The sequence below is a fragment of the Ursus americanus genome, chromosome 15 (assembly GCF_024610735.1).
Source record: "Ursus americanus isolate L20-20 chromosome 15, mUrsAme1.1.p, whole genome shotgun sequence".
NCBI classification, from domain to species: domain Eukaryota; kingdom Metazoa; phylum Chordata; class Mammalia; order Carnivora; family Ursidae; genus Ursus; species Ursus americanus.
The window spans coordinates 33,639,592-33,658,920 of NC_142141.1; the positions used below are offsets into that span (position 1 = coordinate 33,639,592).

Consider the following 19,329-nt stretch of genomic DNA (forward strand, 5'->3'; position numbering starts at 1 on the left):
GCTAAGAGGTATGGATAAAAAACAATTTGAAAACAGGAAGAGAGAATGGAATCAAAGAAAAAAGCCTGAGCCTGGAGAGAGGCCAAGACTCAGACTGAGTGAATTGTGAAGGGGGAGTGGGGAACAGGAAGGGGAGGCAGAGAAGGCTTTTGCTTTGCTGCTGTCAGTTGGACATTCCATTCAACTGCCCCTGGTGGGCATTCCGGTCCACTGAGCATGCCCGGTTTGTGTGACTGACTTTCACCAAGTAGAACAATCAACAAGATCACCATAAAGGCTTTACCAACACCAGGCCAGTAAAGTGACCACTGAAAACCATTCCCAAATTTGTGATCAATGGACCCAAGTTTAGGGAGAGGAACTCCTTTGGTCTACAAAAATGCTTTGAGTTCCAGTCTCTAATTTCTTCCTTCTCAGATACTCTGGTCTCCACCCAAGGGACAATATTCGGTGAGATGCAGCCATTTTGTTGGTCAGCAGGAGCTCAGAAGCAAGAAAATGTCATAGTGGTAGAATACAGCATCATCCTCCTCAATAGCAGCCCATCGCTGGAAGCTTCCAGATCATTGTGCCAATCAAGTGGAGGAGGGACTTTCCTTTAAAGAAACTTATGTGAACCTTTTGTGAGAAACTTGCCAACTTGCTTGTTCAATTTTTTAGCCTTACTATTTCTGATACTTAGGTGCTGTCTCTTAGAGAGCCTGAAACAGCCAAGACATGACTCAGGACACAGAGGAAACTGTAGGTGAGCATGATGGGAGCTAAGTGTTTTGTGTCTGTGCGATCATATGTTTATGTGGGATGGGGGATGGTGTGGGTCATTGTGGAGGGTCTGTGCAACTTAAAAGTGTTATGGAAAGGTACGCTAAAGTAAGACTATTTCTCTCTACTCTCCTTCTATTCCAAAATAATAAACCACATTGTTTATAAAGGGGCAATGGTAGACTAGGAGTCTGAGAGATGATAAGTGTTTTACCTTCTTTGAAAATATATACTCTACCTGAGGAGAAAGTGCCTACAACACAAAGAAAGACGCTCTTTTATTTAATCTTAAATCCTGAAGAGTCCTTTGGAAATATTTTCCCCCTAATTTTCACGCTTGATTGCCTATCTGCTTTGCCAAAAAAGACTGTGCTAACGGGGTCTGTGGCTTGATTTGGAGACTCACCTCCAAGGGTTTCTCTCTTATCAATTTGCCATGTGGCCTGAATTGCTTCATTCCTTCGACTCACATAGTTTTTTCAGTTTTCCAATGAGCTTTATTCATACAAGTATGCCTGGAAAGTGCAAGTCAAACTAATTTAGATCATTATCAGAAAACAGAAGGTTCCATGAGCTTGGGACCAGAGGAGGGACCTGCCAAGGCCAGAAGGTTAGACAGAGGGAGACAGAGTATGAAAAAGAACATGGAGGAGGTACTGAGGGGGAAATGAAAATAAACAGCTATATCACACCACTGCCTTCTCGTGCTCAAGTAGGGTGGAAGGGTTTCAACTCATGGCATCTGAGAGCTGTTCCTTGATAGAGAGGATATATAGGGTGATACCTACACGACAGGAGGGATAAATAGGAATGTAGCATCTTTTTTTTTTTTTAAGATTTATTTATTTATTGGAGAAAGAGAAAAAGCACAAGCGGGGGGTGGGGGGCAGAGGGAGAAAGAGAGGGAGCTGCATGTGGGCCTCCATCCCAGGACCCTGGGATCATGACCTGAGCAGAAGGCATACATTTTACCGACTGAGCCACCCAGGTGCCCTGGAGTATAGCATCTTTCATCTTCCCCTTCACCTTTAATTCAGGTTTTGAAAAAAATACTAAGTATCTGTTATTTGCAAGTATGTCAAGTATATGAAGTATGAATAAAACACAACTCCTGTCATCAAAGAGCTAATGTTCAAGAAAAACGGGGTTTGGGGGCAAAGAGAAGTCAAGAGAAAAAAAAATTGTCTGTAACTATTGCATAGGAATTAATAGGAGAGCATTTCAGCAGAGACTTAATTCTTCTATTTTTGTACATTTTAGAGACTTTTGGAGATATTAACCTCACTCTAGGCATGCTGAACATAGAAGATAATATTAGTAAGGTAAGGAAAATAGGAAAAATCTCTTTTGCATTTACTTTTCCTAGTGAAATTATTGTAACATTTCCTATACCTCCTTCCTTGACTTGATTTCTTCTTTTCTCTCTGGCTTCATACACAGTATTCAATCTTCCAAAAAGTACAGTTATAATGGAAGTCACTGTAATGTTTAAACAATGATATTTGGCATTTAAGGAATCAGAGCATCCAATTCTGGAAGCTAGCAAAAGAATACCCCTTTCTATAACCTGATCCAGGCAGATGTGGAAAGAGGGGAGGCCAGACTTAGAACCATGCAGATGAGGGTCTCCTCCAGTAGAAGCTGAGAGTTCCTGTGAAAATCCCCAAAGATCTCCCCTACTCATCTGTGATGCTGTCCCACGGTTAGAGATTATGTCTCTAGGATGTGAAGGCTTTTCTGGCTCCAACAACCTTTTGTGAAATAACAACAGCTACCTCCAAGGGACACTTATCTAGCAAGCAGCACCCGAGATGCTTTCCAAACATGGCGACTTGTATTATAGTCACCCCCACATGTTTATGAGGTAGGCATGGCTGTTCCCATTTCACAGCTAAGAAGAATGAGACCCAAAGCAGGTATGTGACCAGAACACAAGCCTCTGACTCCAAAACAAGTCATGATCCAGGGCAGCCTCCCTGGGAAGGACAGGGTCTACACCTTTATCTCCTAATCCGGTGCTTCTCAACCCTGACTGCGTGTTAGAACCCCTTATGCAAAAGAAATCACTTCCCACCTTCAACATGGGCACGGTACCTTGAAGGCAATATGCTTGAGGCTGTTGGGCATTTCAGGACCCCAGTCTCTCATCTATCAGAGGCCATGGAGCCACCTAAGCGATTGAGAAGAGTCCCTTCATACAGCACCTGGTCAAGTCCTGTGATCCCGAGGCTGCAGCTCTGTCCAAAACAATTCACAACGTTCTTTCTATAAGGCATGAATAAGGCCCAGGGCTTATAAATCTCCCTTAGGATCCAGTTTCATAGCTTATCAGCCTGTTTGGGAATCACAGTGTGTTTCTTTTCTTTTTTTTTTTTTTTTTAAAGATTTTATTTATTTATTCGACAGAGACAGAGACAGAGACAGCCAGCGAGAGAGGGAACACAAGCAGGGGGAGTGGGAGAGGAAGAAGCAGGCTCCTAGCGAAGGAGCCTGATGTGGGGCTCGATCCCAGAACGCCGGGATCACGCCCTGAGCCGAAGGCAGACGCTTAACCGCTGTGCCACCCAGGCGCCCCCACAGTGTGTTTCTTAATACCATAGTCACTTCCCGGTGGTAGGAGCAGTGGTTTGGGTAACGAGCATTTCCATTCCCCTGAGTGCCCTACTCCAGTGACTTTCAAGACTTTGATATGTTAAGTAGCCTACCTCCACCTTCAATTAGATTTTGTCATAGTAATGTAGTCAGGTTAAAATAGTTTTCAATAAGAACTTTGCTTTACATATAAGCTTTTGTCTCCTAAAGTTGCATATTATGTTTGGGAAGCCCCAATTAAGATGCATAAAATCCCCCAATAGGGAGGGCACGTGATGTAATGAGCACTGGGTGTCATAATATGAAACTGATAAATTATTGAACACTACATATGAAACTAACAATGTTATATAAGTCAGTTAATTGAATTTAAATTTTAAAAAAGATGTATAAAATTCATTGTGAAGTAGAAACACATTGCTCATTTTGTTGGTGCTAATCATTTGCACTTCATATGATTCCTTTAGTTTTGCAAATCAAATTCTGTGTATCCACTTGTATGTTCACAGGAAGACATTTATAGTCATCTCACTTCCATCATTCAGAATAGTGACATCTTGGATGACACAATTGTCCAACGGTTGATTTATTATGCTTCTAAGGACATGAGAGACAACAATGTAAGTTTGATTCTTAATGATGAATCAATGTCGGGGTCGCAACTGATCTTTAAGTGACCCAAATACACCCATGTAGATATTTATAAGCTTTTCCCACGTTGCTGTCTGGATTGCAAATCACTTTCATTTGTTCCTTCGTGATAACTAAGATATCATTACCGTACTGATTATTTATCCCTTCACAGATAAGGAAACTGAAGCAAAGCTAAAAAAAGACTTTAGAGATAATATTATCCCTTCCACTTTTAGATGAGCATGTTGATGCTTGGAGAGATTTTTTTCAAAATAACACAACTATCTATTGACAGAACAAGTAACTAGAACCCAGTTTTCTTGTTTTCCGTATGAATTATTATCTCTTCATGTGCCTACTTAGCTACCTATGCTAGGCATTATATCTGAAAAATTATTTGTAGAAATAATTTGAGTTCTAAGGTGTTTTCTTCCAGAAGGGATTCTTACCTGCCGAGGGTACTAACAAACCATGATTAATTTCAGGACTTAAGATTGGGGTGGGGGGCACTTCTGTGATTCCAAGTTGGACTACAGTCCATGGAGGGCCAAGTGAACCTTTCAGTTAAATGCAGCCTTTTGGAGTCTTAGGCCAAGAGATAAGAAGTGGGATGACCGGGGCCTTACTATTTGTTGGTCCTAAATTCTGTCTATTCTCCCAAAATACTGCAAAGCAGCCTCAAATATAGGACTTATCTCTCTGGATTCCCAATCTTTTCCAGATCTCAATTTAATAATTCATTCCACCCTATATTGTGATGTTTTTATGTGTATATTTTCTGATAGCTTCTCCAGCTCTTTTTATTTTCCTTAGCAGGAGAGTCGATTAAATTTACCTAGTTCAACATTACCAAAAGCAGAAGTCCCTCCAAATATCTCCAGTATCAAAGATAACTAGATCAGGACAATATTAAAACCGAAAAGTCTAGACTCCTGGTCCCATTTCCCTTTCACCATTCCCTGCAGTCTTTTAATCACAGTGATTCATCGCTTATACATAAAGCGTAGATCCTGTGGTCATAGTGCCTGTTCAATTAGCAAGAAAATGTATACTGACCTCAAGTTTATAAGCACCTTATCGAAACCTGGTTTTAAAGTTCATTACAGTTACTTCTGCTTGGCAGCTAACGAGCCCCACCCTAGAGACTTCTCCCCCTGGGTTTGTAACAGCCTGTTCTTTCTATATCCCAAAGTCAGGGAAACTTAGAATTCTATTATCTAGACTATTACCTCTCTGCAAACTCCCTCTGTTCTTCCACTAGTTGTTGTTTCTTCCTCAGATCCTCAGAGAAACCAGAATGCTGGCTGGGGAGGTTTTGGTGTCTCTTGCTGCGCATGATTTCAACTCTGTGATGTATGAAGTTCAAAGTAACTTCAGGATCCTGGAGCTCCCAGATGAATTCATCGTGCTTGCTCTGGCTGAACTGGCAACCAGCTACGGTATGGAGGAAGTAATCTCCACATTTTCCTGGGAAACATCCACCCTGGCTAAGTGTCTAAAACCAGATGGGTGCCAACAGCAGGCAGGAGAACATACTTCCCTTCTGCCGTACTAAAGAGTATCGATAGTGGGATTTAGGCAGACGTTTCTGAGCATAGATGAGTCTGCTGACCCGCCGTTAGTCCCCGCTGCTCTGGATTTTGCTGGACTCTCCCACCCTCACCGTCCCTTTCACCTGGCTTTGTGTTTGCAAAAGCCCTTTTTCCACAAGGCATGCTCTGCAAACCACCGAACACTTACATGAAGTAAGCGTTTGTTAGGATTGTTTTTCTACAGCACTTTATTTAACAGATATTTATTTATTTATTTATTTATTTATTTATTTATTTATTTTTATCGAGCATCTGTTACCTGGGAGAGGCCCTGGGGATGCAGCCAAGTTCTGGTGGGAGGGATGGACATTAATCAAACAATTATCCGAAGAGGCAATTGCCACAAACAACAGGCACAGGTGACTTTGTAGCTAGCACCTTGCTTTAAACCAACCACTCCTTGATTCTCTAACTAGAGCCAGGCATTATGGCAAAAGAGGGATAGAGGAGAGTGTCTTCCTGCTGTCTCCCCGACACAGCCTTGAAATGCTTCTTGCTGACGTGGACAATCACAGAACTGCCCGGTGTGAGGATAATGCTTTTCTCCTCTTGTGCCCCTCTTGGCAGTGTCCCAGAGTATCCCCTTCATGATGATGACCCTGCTAACCATGCAAACCATGCTCAGGCTGGCTGAGGATGAAGGAATGAAGGCAGTTTTCTGCACTGGTGCGTATCCCTATGGTTTCCTCTTGGTTAAGACCAGACTCTGAATTGAGCAGATGTTTTATCTTTCCTTTCACTCTAGTTCTGTTCTTTCTAATAATAACAGCTTCCATTTATTGAGTGTCTACCACATGGAAGGTTCTCTGCAGGGACTTCCCTCTCTCAGTCCTCAAAGCAATTATAATTCTTTCTGTCTCAATCCTCAGAGTAAGGTCATTACTATTACCGCCACCCCCCCCCATTTTACAGATGAGAAACTGAGGGTCATGAAAATTAAACAATTTCCTCAAAGTGGTGACAAGCCTATGTGACTGTGGTCTGTACACTTTCCACTGCCCTAAATCACCTCTATTTCTACTAGCCTCCTTCTGTCGTTGGATCACACTTTCCCCATACTGGTTCTGGGAGCTCACCAGCTCTGAGCAGTAGACGAAATGTTGGCATCACTTTATAATGTAATATTGTAATAATGATAAGCAATCAAGCTAAGCAAAGTACAAGCAATCATAGAGTTAAGGAAAACAGGTAAACAAACCGTGGGTCACGAATTCCCTCTACCCCCGCACTGAAATACATCTAGAGTAATCTAGAGTCTACGGAGAAGAAAATGCCCTGGAATTCCAGGAAAAGCACATACAGCACAGTGAGAGGCTTCTTGGCTGAGTCTGGAGACTGAACTCTTCTCGCTGAATATCCACTAAACCATCAGGTGACTCTGGCCTCTCTCAATCTCATTTTTACCTCTAAACACATTAAATAAAGTGATCGCTGGGATCCCTCTCCCCTCTAAACCCCCCAACACTACCACTCTGTAATGTTTAAAAGCCCATGCTGTCAGGAATGTCATCTTTACCTCTCAACCAAGTCTTCTCTGTTCTGTTTTGGCCATTTTGTCTTTTCTGTCCTCAATGGAAGCAATATTTGTGTCTGGTATATACTGAGAATTTACTATGTGCCTGAATACTGCCTTGGGTATTTTAAGATTATCATTTCCTTTAACCTCACAGCAACCCCATTAGGTAAGTAACATTTTTCCTTCGTTTTGCAGATGAGAAAATTGAGGCATAGAAAGTTAACAGCTTGCCTGCGGTCATACAGCTAGTGTGTGGCACAGCCAAGGTTTGAATAGGACAGTCTGGCTCAAGAACTTGAGCAATCATACTAGATTAGCTCACTTTTCAATACTTTTTATTTTCCTTACTTACTATCACAGCTAACACTGTGTTCTTGCAAATAAACTTTGGGGCTTGCAATAGCGTTTCTACCTGCAATATCAACAACCCAACAGGGAACAAGAAATAAAGTTAGAAATCATCATGACATTGAATAAGGGATTCTCTGTCTTTGTGTTATAAAGTTATCTAGTGCCCTTTGGTCCTAAAGCAACTTTTGCCTGACTGCCACTAAAGAATAGGTATAAAATTTCATAGTCATCCATCCGTCTATCCAGCTCTTCATTCAATCAGCCGATAAGCAGATATTGTGCTCATTGCTTCAGAGACCATCAAGAGATAAGACATCCTTTCCCTCATGTTGCTTTTGGCCAGTGCCAGACAAACACACATACACACACACACACATGCACGCAAGATTATGACAAAGCATAGCAGGAGATTATCAACTTAAAGGGAATGTGAATGAGTCAATACATGGCCAGCTCTAAGATACTCGGGATCTTTCCAGAGTATTCTTTGCAGGTGAAGTATCATGGAGGAGTAAACTATGAATTCTCTTCATCATCTAGTGCAACATGAGGGCTGAAGGAACAAATAATATCATTTAATGTGTTTCATGCAAATATATATGGGTTCATGGTCCAAATGATATTTTTGCAGGCCCAACATTTTTTTTATTTTATTGAAATGAAACAGACCCATAGAAAAACATACAAATCAGAAGTGTACAGGTTGATGAGTTGTCCCAAAATGAACTTACTCATTTGACCACCACTCAGGTCAAGAAGTAGGATATTACTAACACCCCAGAAGCCCACCTCACCTTTCCTGCCAATCATCATGATCTCCATCCTTTCCAAGGGTAGTCACAAGCCTGACTTCTAACACCATAGATTAGTGTCCCCTAGTTGTCAGATTCAGACCTGCTGTTGTGTGAAGCTGCAGTCCGTGTTCACTTCTGGATACTATTACCTGTCTATACTACGATTCGTCTATTGTACCCATTGACAGACATTTTCTGTTTTCTGTTGGAGGCTATGACCCCCAAAAAAGTGAATATGAACATTCTTGTACAAGTTTTTTAGTGCCTATATATTTGTGTATCTAACGACTGCATACTTAGGAGTGGAATTTCTGGGTCTTAGGGAACACATATTCAACTTTGGTAGATAGTGTCAAACAGTTTTCTAAAGTGTATGTATCAATTCACGCTCTCCCCAGCAGTATGTGAAAACACCAGCTGCACCTTAGTCTTACCAACATTTGACATTGTCTGAAATTTTAGCAATTCTAGACAGTTTGTTGTATTATCATTATGGGTTTAACTTATGTTTCACTAACTTTTTATATGTTAATTTCGTACAATCATAACATTTTGTAGAAACTATCACACATTTGTTAATCATCGGTACACTCTTCTCAAATTATCTTATGGGCCCTCCCATCTTTATATTTTTCTCAGTCTGTGGTTGTTTTTAAAATGCAGCCCTTGAGAAGTTCAGCAAGGCCATTTACAAGTATGTCAACCACTGGAGAGACTTCCCCTATCCAAGACTGGACGCCAACAGACTATCTGACAAGATCTTCATGCTGTTCCGGTATATAATGGAGAAGTGGGCCCCCATTACCTCGCCCATGCAAGTGAGTGGGGGCCTCACCATGCCCCGAGCTAGCTCTCCTTCCGTGCTGCTTGAACTCCTCCACTCTCTGACGTGATCATTAATCTCAGTTGTTTTGGAAAACTATGAGTTGTGTTTTATCAGGTTTATCAACGCTTTTGTTTTTCCTGTTTCAAATCACTATTTATTCATTCTCAAACTAATATTTATTGAGTCCCCACGACATGCCAGACACTCTTCCCCATGCTGGGGAGACAGCAGGGATTGAACAGACCAAAATCCCCACTCTCATGGAACTGACATTCCAGTGTGTGGAAAGAACAATAACTAACTGAAGATGAGTGAAATATATAGAAATTCATTATTTCATGTCTTATTATCCATATTTGGCCTGAGTCACTGATTAGGAAAAACAACAGCCCGCAAAAATTTCCCATATCTATAAAGATGACAAGGAAATAAAATAACATCTAAAGGATGTTCATGACTGCTTCAAAAGATCATGAGGCCTTGTGCAGAAGAGATTACAAAGTGCGTGCACATGGAATCCCATGCCTATCTTGCTTAATCAGTATAATTTCTAAATGGAGGTTAAGTTACATCTTATTCAGGTCTTTTATTCCTATATTATAAAAGGTATAACCCTTAGCCCTCTCTAGGTCAGTTTCTTCTCTACACTTTAAGCTACCAAACCATTTAATTATTTTTTTAACATGCTGGGGTTGTTAAATCATTAGCAAACATGGAATTTTTAAATTTTCTGTAGAAATCTTTTCTACAAAGCTCCTGAAAAACACAATTCGATACAAATTCGTAAGTACTTTCCCAGTTTCCCCCAGGAAAAGTTAAACAAGTGACGAGAAGGTGCACACAGTAATGAGGGAACAGAGAGAGAGAAGCACTTAACTCCTGTGGTGGGTACTGCAAAGGCTGTGACATTGCAGCTAAGCTCGCAGCCTGTACAGACGTTCACTCAAGCAAGAGGCATTCCCTAAACAGGCAATAAGAGCTGCTGAAGCAGAGGCTGGAGACAGGCTAAGACGCACACTTGAGTGAGTCCAGTGGGAGAAAGGGAAGGGGGGAAGAGAAAGGAGATATAAGAAGCAGAAACAAATAAAACCAGAAAAGGTTTTGGTCTTGGCCACATAATGAGGAGCCTGGAAAGCTACACAGGAGTTTGGACTTTTTTTTTAATAGGAAATAAGAAACCTTTGAAGGGTTCTAAACAAGAATGAGATCTTAGAAACTAACAAAGGAATAATATTCAAGAAGTAGAGAGAGATCTATGGCGTCTGTTGTTACCGTGCTCAACCGAGGATAATCTTGAAAGGCGTCCATTGCTTGGAAATGTCCAATTGCTTAGAAGAATCATTCAGCTGACACACACTTGAGTGAGATAAATGGTTGTTATTCTGAGCCACTAAGTTTTTTTTTTATGATTTTTTATTATATTATGTTAGTCACCATACAGTACATCCCCGGTTTCCGATGTAAAGCTCGATGATTCATTAGTTGCGTATAACACCCAGTGCACCATGCAATACGTGCCCTCCTTACTACCCATCACCAGTCTATCCCATTCCCCCACCCCCTCCCCTCTGAAGCCCTCAGTTTGTTTCTCATAGTCCATAGTCTCTCATTCCCCCTTCTGATTACCCCCCCTTTCTTTATCCGTTTCTTCCCCTACCGATCATCCTAGTTCTTATGTTCCATAGATGAGAGAAATCATATGATAGTTGTCTTTCTCTGCTTGACTTATTTCACTTAGCATTATCTCCTCCAGTGCTGTCCATGTTGCAGCAAATGTTGAGAACTCGTTCTTTCTGATTGCTGAGTAATATTCCATTGTATATATGGACCACAACTTCTTAATCCAGTCATCTGTTGAAGGGCATCTCGGCTCCTTCCATGATTTAGCTATCGTGGACATTGCTGCTATGAACATTGGGGTGCATATGGCCCTTCTCTTCACTACATCTGTATCTTTGGGGTAAACACCCAGTAGTGCAATGGCTGGATCATAGGGTAGCTCAATTTTTAACTTTTTAAGGAACCTCCACACTGTTTTCCAGAGTGACTGTACCAACTTGCATTCCCACCAACAATGTAGGAGGGATCCCCTTTCTCCACATCCTCTCCAGCAATTGTTGTTTCTTGCCTTGTCTATTTTTGCCAGTCTAACCTGAGCCACTAAGTTTTGAGATGGTTTGCTAGACAATAAAACTTAGCTGATGGAAAAAAAAATTCATCACATAATATTAGGTAGAAAAAGCAGAATGCAGAACTACATATTAAAGAAATGTAAAAAATATTAAAATACACCAGTGATTATCTATGGATACTGTCAGCAATGTGAATACGGTGTTTTCTTCTTCATGACTTTTGTGATTTCTGAATTTTTACAATCAGCCTATTTACATTTATATTTTATACTTATTCATTTTTTATGTCAACAGAAGCCAGAGTGGATTGAAGAGTAAATGAGAGGTGGGAAGTGGAGATAGCAAACGTAAACCTCTCTTTCAGAAAGCTTCGCTTGTTGTTTGTTTCAAGTTTTTATTTAAATTCTAGTTAGTTAACATATAGTGAAATATTGGTTTCATGAGTAGAATTTAGTGATTCATCACTTACTTTTTTTGGAGAAAGGAAAGAAACAGAATTGGGGTCAAAGTGATATGGAGTAGAAGATTTTTTTTTAATATGAGGGAAGTTTTCAATTTATTAGTATTTTGAAAGAGAGTGACTAGTAGAGAAATGTTAAAGAAATAGGAAGAGGGGCAAATATTGGAATGAGTATCAGTATAGATACAGATGTCGATACAGCTAAAAATACAAACATAACTATAACTGCCTCATGCAATGATCTTAACCTAAACATTGTTTAAAGAATTCTTTCTTGGTTGGAAGCAGGGAGGAAAGTTGTTTGGGGGTGTCTAAAGCTCCTGGAATTCTGAGAACTGTACAAAAGCCACAGTGAAGTATTAGCAGTGGTATTTGTTCGCTGCCTTTGCAGACTCTGGCCATCGTTAAGGCCCACGGCCCCACAGTGAGCCTGCTGCTCCATCGGGAAGACCTCTGTGACTACGCCCTGGACCAGGTACCCTGGCTCCTGAACCAGTATAAAGACAAAGAGATTGATTTCCATGTCACTCAGGTAAGAGCCAAACCCTCAAGGAACCCATTCAGAGAGCCTCCCAGCAACCATCCTGGAAGATGGGAAGTCTCCAGAGGTCCTAAGGAACTGAGAGACTGGTTTAAGCAGCTGAACTTAAATACTTTTTGAGAAACATGAGGTGGAGAAGAGGTTGGCAGAGCTGGGTGATGGAATATCCAAAAAAGGGAGTAAGAATTTTCTTTTCAAGCTGCTGAGGCACAGACTAAGGCAGGGGGAGGCAAAATCACTAAAGAAAACTGGTAACCGCAGGAAGGTTATGGGTTTGTTCTCCTCACAAAAAACGTAATTGTCTTCCACACCCTGTGCTGCTGCTTCACGGGCAGCCCCCAACTAACCTTTGAGAGCTTCCATTCTAGAGTCTAAAACAAATACTGACCGCGGTGGTCCTTTATGACACTGCCCTCCCAAAGGGCTTGAGAAAAACCATCTTTATCAATCTACTCCACCAGGTAAGAAAACCCTGCTGTCAGATCTGGTTGTTTCATTTCCACCAGTTTTCTGTTTTTAACCTCTCCCACCTGATTCTTCTTTCTCATGCAGGTGTGCAGAGTTCCGGAGCCTCCAGTAAAGGAAAATGAAATTGAAGCTTCAAGCTGTTTCCTCATTCTAGGTAGGACCCAGCATCCAGAGGGTTTTTAATAAAAATGTCTCCCGCGATGATGACAACAGTGATGAAGGGTGTGCAAACTGTCACATTAGTTATTCCACACACACACACACACACACACACACACACACACACACACTTCCCTCAACTCATGGTAGTCTGTGCCTCTCCCTAGCCTCCCATTTCCTAGAGAAGCACAACAGGTAGAGAAACCAATCATCCTGGTTTGCCTGGAACTAATGGACTTCCAGGGATACAACTTTCAGTTCTAAAACCAGAAGATTTCCAGACCTATTTTGGGAATTAACCCCCTTATCAGATACATGGTAGGCAAATATTTTTCCCCTCCTATATGTTGCTTTTTCATTTTGTTAATGGTTTTTGTGGGTTTTTTCTGCTGAGCAGAAGACTTTTGATTTGATATAGTTCCACTTATTTTTGCCTTTGTTGTTTCTGCTTTGGGGTCAAATCCAAAAAATCATTGTGAAGACCAGTATCAAGGAGCTCACCGCCTATGTTTTCTTCCAGGAGTTTTATGGTTTCAGGTCTTACATTCATGACTTTATTTTGATTTGATTTTTGTCTATAGTATAAGGTAGGAATCTAGTTTCATTCTTTTGCATGTGGCTGTCCATTTTCCTAGCACCATTTATTGAAGAGACGATCCTTTCCCTGCTATATATTTTTTACTCCTTTGTCAAAAATTTATTGACCACAAATGCATGGATTTATTTCTAGGCAAACCAAGATGAGTTGGTAATCCTAGGGTTTGGAAATGCTTTTTTCCTTGGTATTTGAGATTATTTGAAACTGTATCAAACCCAAAGTCATGCTTTTTTTCTCATTGGTCATCTCTTAGTATCTATTCCTTGTCTCTCTCTCTCTCTCTCTCCTTCACTCTTTCTTTCCCCTTCCTTCTTGCTCTCACATCACAATCCCATCTATTGTCTGGTTAGAATACCTGGCGCAGGTCATAGAGGAGGCACCAGGTTCTCAGAGTTAGTGTACGAACTATGTTCTAACGCAGACCCTGAAAAGTAAGGACGAGAGCAATCCCATACCTCCCGCACCTCCACCTCCACCCTCCCCAAAATATGTCATTTCTACTACCTCACTGCATACCTTCCTATTATGTTCTAGTTCTCCCCCAACTGATCCCTCTGATCTATTCTTTCCTCTGTTCTATGTCCAACCTAATTAACTGCTTCACTCTATCTCTAATAATTTCAAACCCAAACTACTTTACCTGAGTCAGGCCTTTTCTCTTTCTTCTCTACTCCCTGCCTTACCCCTGTAGCTCTCTAGCTCCACAGCTGGTGAAGCATCACTCCAATCTGCCTCCATGTTCACAAGGTGTTCTCGATGTGTCTCCTCTCCTTTTCTTGTCTCATACTAAATTAGGGCCCACCCTAATAACCTTAATTTGATTCCATCTGTAAAAAACCCTAATTTCCAAATAAAGTCATATCTATAGGTATGAACAGATACAGACCTAGGTACATAAATCTCTCTTAGTGACCAAACTGCTTAATTCTGTGATACTAAAAATGCCCCAGTGCAATAAAATCTAGTTTCCAACCAAAGAATGACTTTGACAATCTTCATGGAATTCTGCTTTTCCCATTCACAAGTATTTTACTTAAGGTGAAAATGCGTTCTTATGACTCCAGTATTTCTTAAACCTGCAGCCCATTCCAACCCTGCAGACCTGATGGAATTTTTTGATGAACAAATGAGGAATAATAATGAAACCACTCGAATGGGAATCTTGAATTTGTTAAGATCGGCTATCAATGCTGAGGGTAAGCAAAGGAATGAAGCCAGAGTGGTTTATTTTGTGCCAAGAAGCAAACTGAAGCCTATGCATTCTCTAACTTTATTCTATGTCTTTGGGGTGTTTATAGAGGATCGTATTCAAGTAAAGCTCTGACTTCTTGGTCATCTACAATCTACTACTTTTTTTAAAGATTTTATTTATTTATTTGAGAGAGAAAGGAAGAAAGGGTGTGAGAGAATGAGCAGGGGGGAGGGGTAGAGGAAGATGGAGAAGCAGACTCCCCACTGAGCAGGGGGCCCAGTAAGGGACTCGATCCCAGGACTCTGAGATCATGGCCTGAGCTGAAGGCAAACACTTAATTGACTGAGCCACCCAGGTACCCCTATAATCTAGTACTTTTAAACTCGCATTTTCAGTTACTTCTCTTCTTTCATGATATTTATGGATGTGGGTAGTTGAGAAGAAGTAGAATATTTGAAAATCAGATTTAGAATTTAGAAGATCTAGTAAGCTGGCTAAGTGGCCCAATAAATAGGGGGTAAGTGGGAGGAATGCACAATATTCTACAGATCAGTACATTTAGAAAAGAGCAGAATTTAATGAAATATCATATTTCACTAATTCCGAGAAGCACATATTTTCATGATATTGGAATGCATCTCATAATTGATAGCATCTTTAATTATAATCAACCACTATAAGGTTTTTTTGATACAATATAAAATGATGGTGTCTCAGAAAATTGATGATATCTTGGATTCAACAAAATATGAGAATTCATTTTTATCCTATATTACAACATTTCAAAAAATTCAGTTAGCCCTGAGATTTACTGAAGAATCAGCAGACAAGAAATATGCAATAGTCTCACAGAATTTAAAGCTAATCCATTGGGCGTGATGCGTTGAGTCCACTTTGGAACCTAACATTTTAAACAAGATGAAACCAAATAAAATAGGGAGTGAAGAGAGCAAATAAACATCTTTCAAAAATTGGAAAAGAAGAGGGGTGCCTGAGTGGCTCAGTGGGTTAAGCATCTACTTTCAGCTCAGGTCATGATCCCAGGGTTCTGGGATCAAGCCCTGTGTTGGGCTCCCTGCTCAGTGGGGAGTCTGCTTCTCCCTCTGCACCAACCCCCGCTTGTGCTCTCTCTCTCTCACACTCATTCACTCTCTCTCAAATAAATAAATAAAATCTTTTTTAAAATGGAGAAAAAGAGGGTAAAAGGCAATTGAATAGCATGAAATGTTAGAGACAAAAGACTTTGCAATTATGTATCATAACTCTAATGGGTTTTCATCAATCCTGGAACAGACTGCTCTCCTACCGAACCTTATCTCTTAATTTGTCCCCCTGTCTTTCAGAGCCCAAGCTGCGGGATCACATCACTTCAATTGAAAGAACAGCCAAAGTTGTCATGGGTGACCTCAATATAAAAGTAAGAGAAATAATAGAGAATTTAATTTGTTGATGGTAGTTTCAGGAATTAATGAAATGGTTTTCATTCTTTAAGAATCTACTTTAAGATTGCTTTATAAAGAGCTCAGTGATGAATTCCAATTTTAATAGAATTCCATCTTTCCCTGAAAGATAAACTGTATCAAGGTAAAGTTCTAAAGTATATTCAGTTCAAGGGTTTCTCAGTAAAAAAGATTTTTGCCCAGAGCATCACACTGCTATGCTCTTCAAATGGTTTAAAAATTGTTAAGTATAAAAATAACATATCTTCCTCCAAAAAATAATAACCCCTAAATCTGTTTTGTTTTGTTTTTAGCTTAGATATCCTATTTCCCAACCAAGGAACATCTAGAGCAAATATTGCACATAGTAGATTGCACAATATTCCCTGATTATTTGATTAAAGTATTCCATATTAGAAAAGATATATAGCTTGTACTGGAACAAATAAGAAAATAGAAATTACTGTATTTTTTTTATTAAAACCATATTTCGTTTGGATTAAAGCCCTATACAGAAACCAATGAAAAGAAGAAAATTCCCCTAAGAGAATTTCATCTGCAGTGACTATAACGAAAGCTATGCAGTAAATAACAATAATTATGCTAAGTGGAATAAATCGGTCAGAGAAAGACAAATACTGTACGATTTCACTCATATGTGGAATTTGAGAAACAAACAGGTGAACACAGGGGAAAGAAAAAAAAAGAGAGAGAAAGGCAAACCATAAAACAGACTCTTAACGATAGAGAACAAACTGAGGGTTGCTGGAGAGGAGATGGGTGGGGGATGCGTTAAATAGGTGATGGGCATTAAGAAGGGCACTTGTGATGAGCACTGGGCATTATATATAAGTGATGAATCACTAAATTCTACTCTTGAAACTAATATTACACTATATGTTAACTAACTAGAATTTAAATTAAAAATTGAAACAAAAATAAATAAATAAAACATACTAAATTTTTAAAAATTAAAAAATTAAAAAACAATGGTGTGATTACAGATAAAAACTCGGCCCAGTAAGTGGCCAAGCCAATCAAAAAAATGTCTAAAACAGTTTAGGGTAGAATAAAAGAGGACAGAAACTTTAAGGAAGTCCAGCTCCCCAGACAAAAATAGAGAATTTATAACTTTTTTCCCCCTCATTTAGGTAGACTACTGGTGCCTTTATGTTGATTGCTAATTGCTACCTTGTGGCCCTGCCTCCCTATTCAAAATTACTCTTTTCTTCCAAATCTCCATTAAAAGACCCATTCAGTAAAGAATTAGATCTGAGCTTTTTATCCTCCAGGGAAGCAATCCAATAAACAAACCTAATTATTTAAAAATTATGATACAGGTTCATAATCCCTTGTTCGAATCCCTGGGGCCAGATATATGTCAGAATTCACAACCTTCCTGATTTTAGAAAAACATTACTGTGACAGTAGCTACAATCAAACTCATTAATATCTCTGCAAGAAAATATATGCAGATCCACACTACATAGAATAAGTAAAGACTACAAACAGTTTTAAAACAGTTGGGTTGGTTTTGCCACCAAATGAGTTAGCGCCATCAAGAAACAAAATTCCAGTGTCCAGAGTTTTGTGGGTTTTGAAATTGTAGCTAAAGGATTGTAGATCTGTAGTTCATCGTGCTATCTTTCATGGCAGATTTTAAAAGCAAGGCAGTGTTTTAGCCCACAATACCAACATTTCATCATCTACAGTAACAGAGGATATGTCCGGGGAGCAAAGGAGAAAGATTTTGGTTAAAGAAAGCCTTTCCTGTAACCCTTAAATCATAAGCTGTATCTGGTTTCCTGCCCCATATATTTATAGTACCATCATTCAGTTGAGTTGATACTCCTTTTTGGAAAGGTTCCTACTAAACGATCCATGAAGGTTAAGGAATAGGAGAAGCTAAATTAATGTTCTGCTCAACGCAGAATGCTGCAAATGCATTTTTCTGATTCTAGGTGAGGAATTCCACTCTCCTTCTCATTCAAACCATGTGTGAGAAATGCTTCATTGAAGCCCGGGAAGGATGGCCGCTGATTGATTACATCTTCTCCCAGTTTGCCATGTCCAACAAGAACCTGGTATGGATAGGGTGCGGCTTTGAAAGCTATACTGTAACAAGGGCAGTTAACTCAACTAGGGCTCAAGTCAGTGACTAATTGAGAAGTTATATTTCAGTCTTATCACTTTTATTGATAAATGTTTCAGCCTCTAGTGTTCTCAGTTCTCTTTCACTGGTATCACTTACGACGTATGATGGGTTCAAGGTAGGTGGAATCATGGTTTTTCCCCGAGGAGGCAACCTGTCCTCAAAGGCTTAAGACAAAGGTGGAGAAAGTGAATTACTTCAAAGAAAACAAAAGACATCCATACTTGCCAAATGGGGGTTAATTTCCTAAAAATCATGTGTGTAAGATCAGGATCTTAGCGAGTCCATGACAGCTGAAATTACAGTCCCCTCCACTAAGAGGCAGTATCTTTGAAAATCTTGCCACCCCCGCCACCACCCCCCAACCCCAGAGAAGCAATACCTGTAGTTCAAAGACCTTCACAGTTTTGGCTTTTCTGCTTTACCCAGAAGTGTTGTTTTCTAACCAATTCCTCCAAGGAGCACTTTAAAACAGAAATTAAGTCCTGAAGACCAAAATTGCTGGGTTCCATGAGCTCCTTAAGTTGAGTGACTGTATCCTCCACCCCAGAGTCTGAGAACAAGTAAGGTCGGAGGGGACCAACAGGAAGGATTATTAACAGGTCACCTGTTTCATCTTTCTTGAAGGAAAAACCAATGAAACCTAACTCCCAAGAGATTGAAAAGGGAGAGAAATCTGTCCGGGAAATAAGCCTCGAGGTCTTAAAAACCCTAGACCCACTGGTCATTGGAATGCCCCAGGTAAGGGCTCTGTTGTCACCACTGGCGGTTACTCTGATCATCTCTCTAAGGCTCTGCCCATTTAGGAGTAAAGACAAGACTTTGTCCTTCATGTGTCGTCATCAGCTCTTTGATGCTCTGATTAGAGGAACTACATTGCAATGTTCAGTGCCCAGCACAGAGTAGTTCCCCAAAATGTCTCTTCTTCCCCCTTGAAAACCTAGACATATGGTTAAGTGGTGAGTGGAGATTCTAATTCAGAATGCTAAACTTTCCCCATTCATCTGGGAAGGTGTTGAAAGCACACATTTTCGGGCCACACCTGAGGCTTAAAAATAATCTGGGAAGAGCCTTGGAAACTGTATTTGCCTTAAGCAAAATAACCTAAGAAAGGATTAACTG

General features: G+C 40.2%; 1 protein-coding gene across 1 annotated transcript in view; it reads left to right on the forward strand.

Annotated features, from left to right (window-relative positions):
* The first annotated feature begins 717 nt into the window (after nt 1-717).
* MROH2B (maestro heat like repeat family member 2B) overlaps nt 718-19,329 on the forward strand; it is a 58,860-nt gene continuing 40,248 nt past the window's right edge. Inside the window, exons 1-13 of the mRNA XM_045787344.2 lie at nt 718-745; nt 2,023-2,084; nt 3,864-3,974; nt 5,267-5,426; nt 6,147-6,245; nt 8,904-9,058; nt 12,050-12,190; nt 12,568-12,660; nt 12,752-12,821; nt 14,507-14,620; nt 15,960-16,033; nt 18,017-18,139; nt 18,835-18,948. Coding sequence (XP_045643300.2) covers nt 718-745; nt 2,023-2,084; nt 3,864-3,974; nt 5,267-5,426; nt 6,147-6,245; nt 8,904-9,058; nt 12,050-12,190; nt 12,568-12,660; nt 12,752-12,821; nt 14,507-14,620; nt 15,960-16,033; nt 18,017-18,139; nt 18,835-18,948 — 1,344 coding nt within the window. The remainder of the gene's footprint in view (nt 746-2,022; nt 2,085-3,863; nt 3,975-5,266; nt 5,427-6,146; nt 6,246-8,903; nt 9,059-12,049; nt 12,191-12,567; nt 12,661-12,751; nt 12,822-14,506; nt 14,621-15,959; nt 16,034-18,016; nt 18,140-18,834; nt 18,949-19,329) is intronic.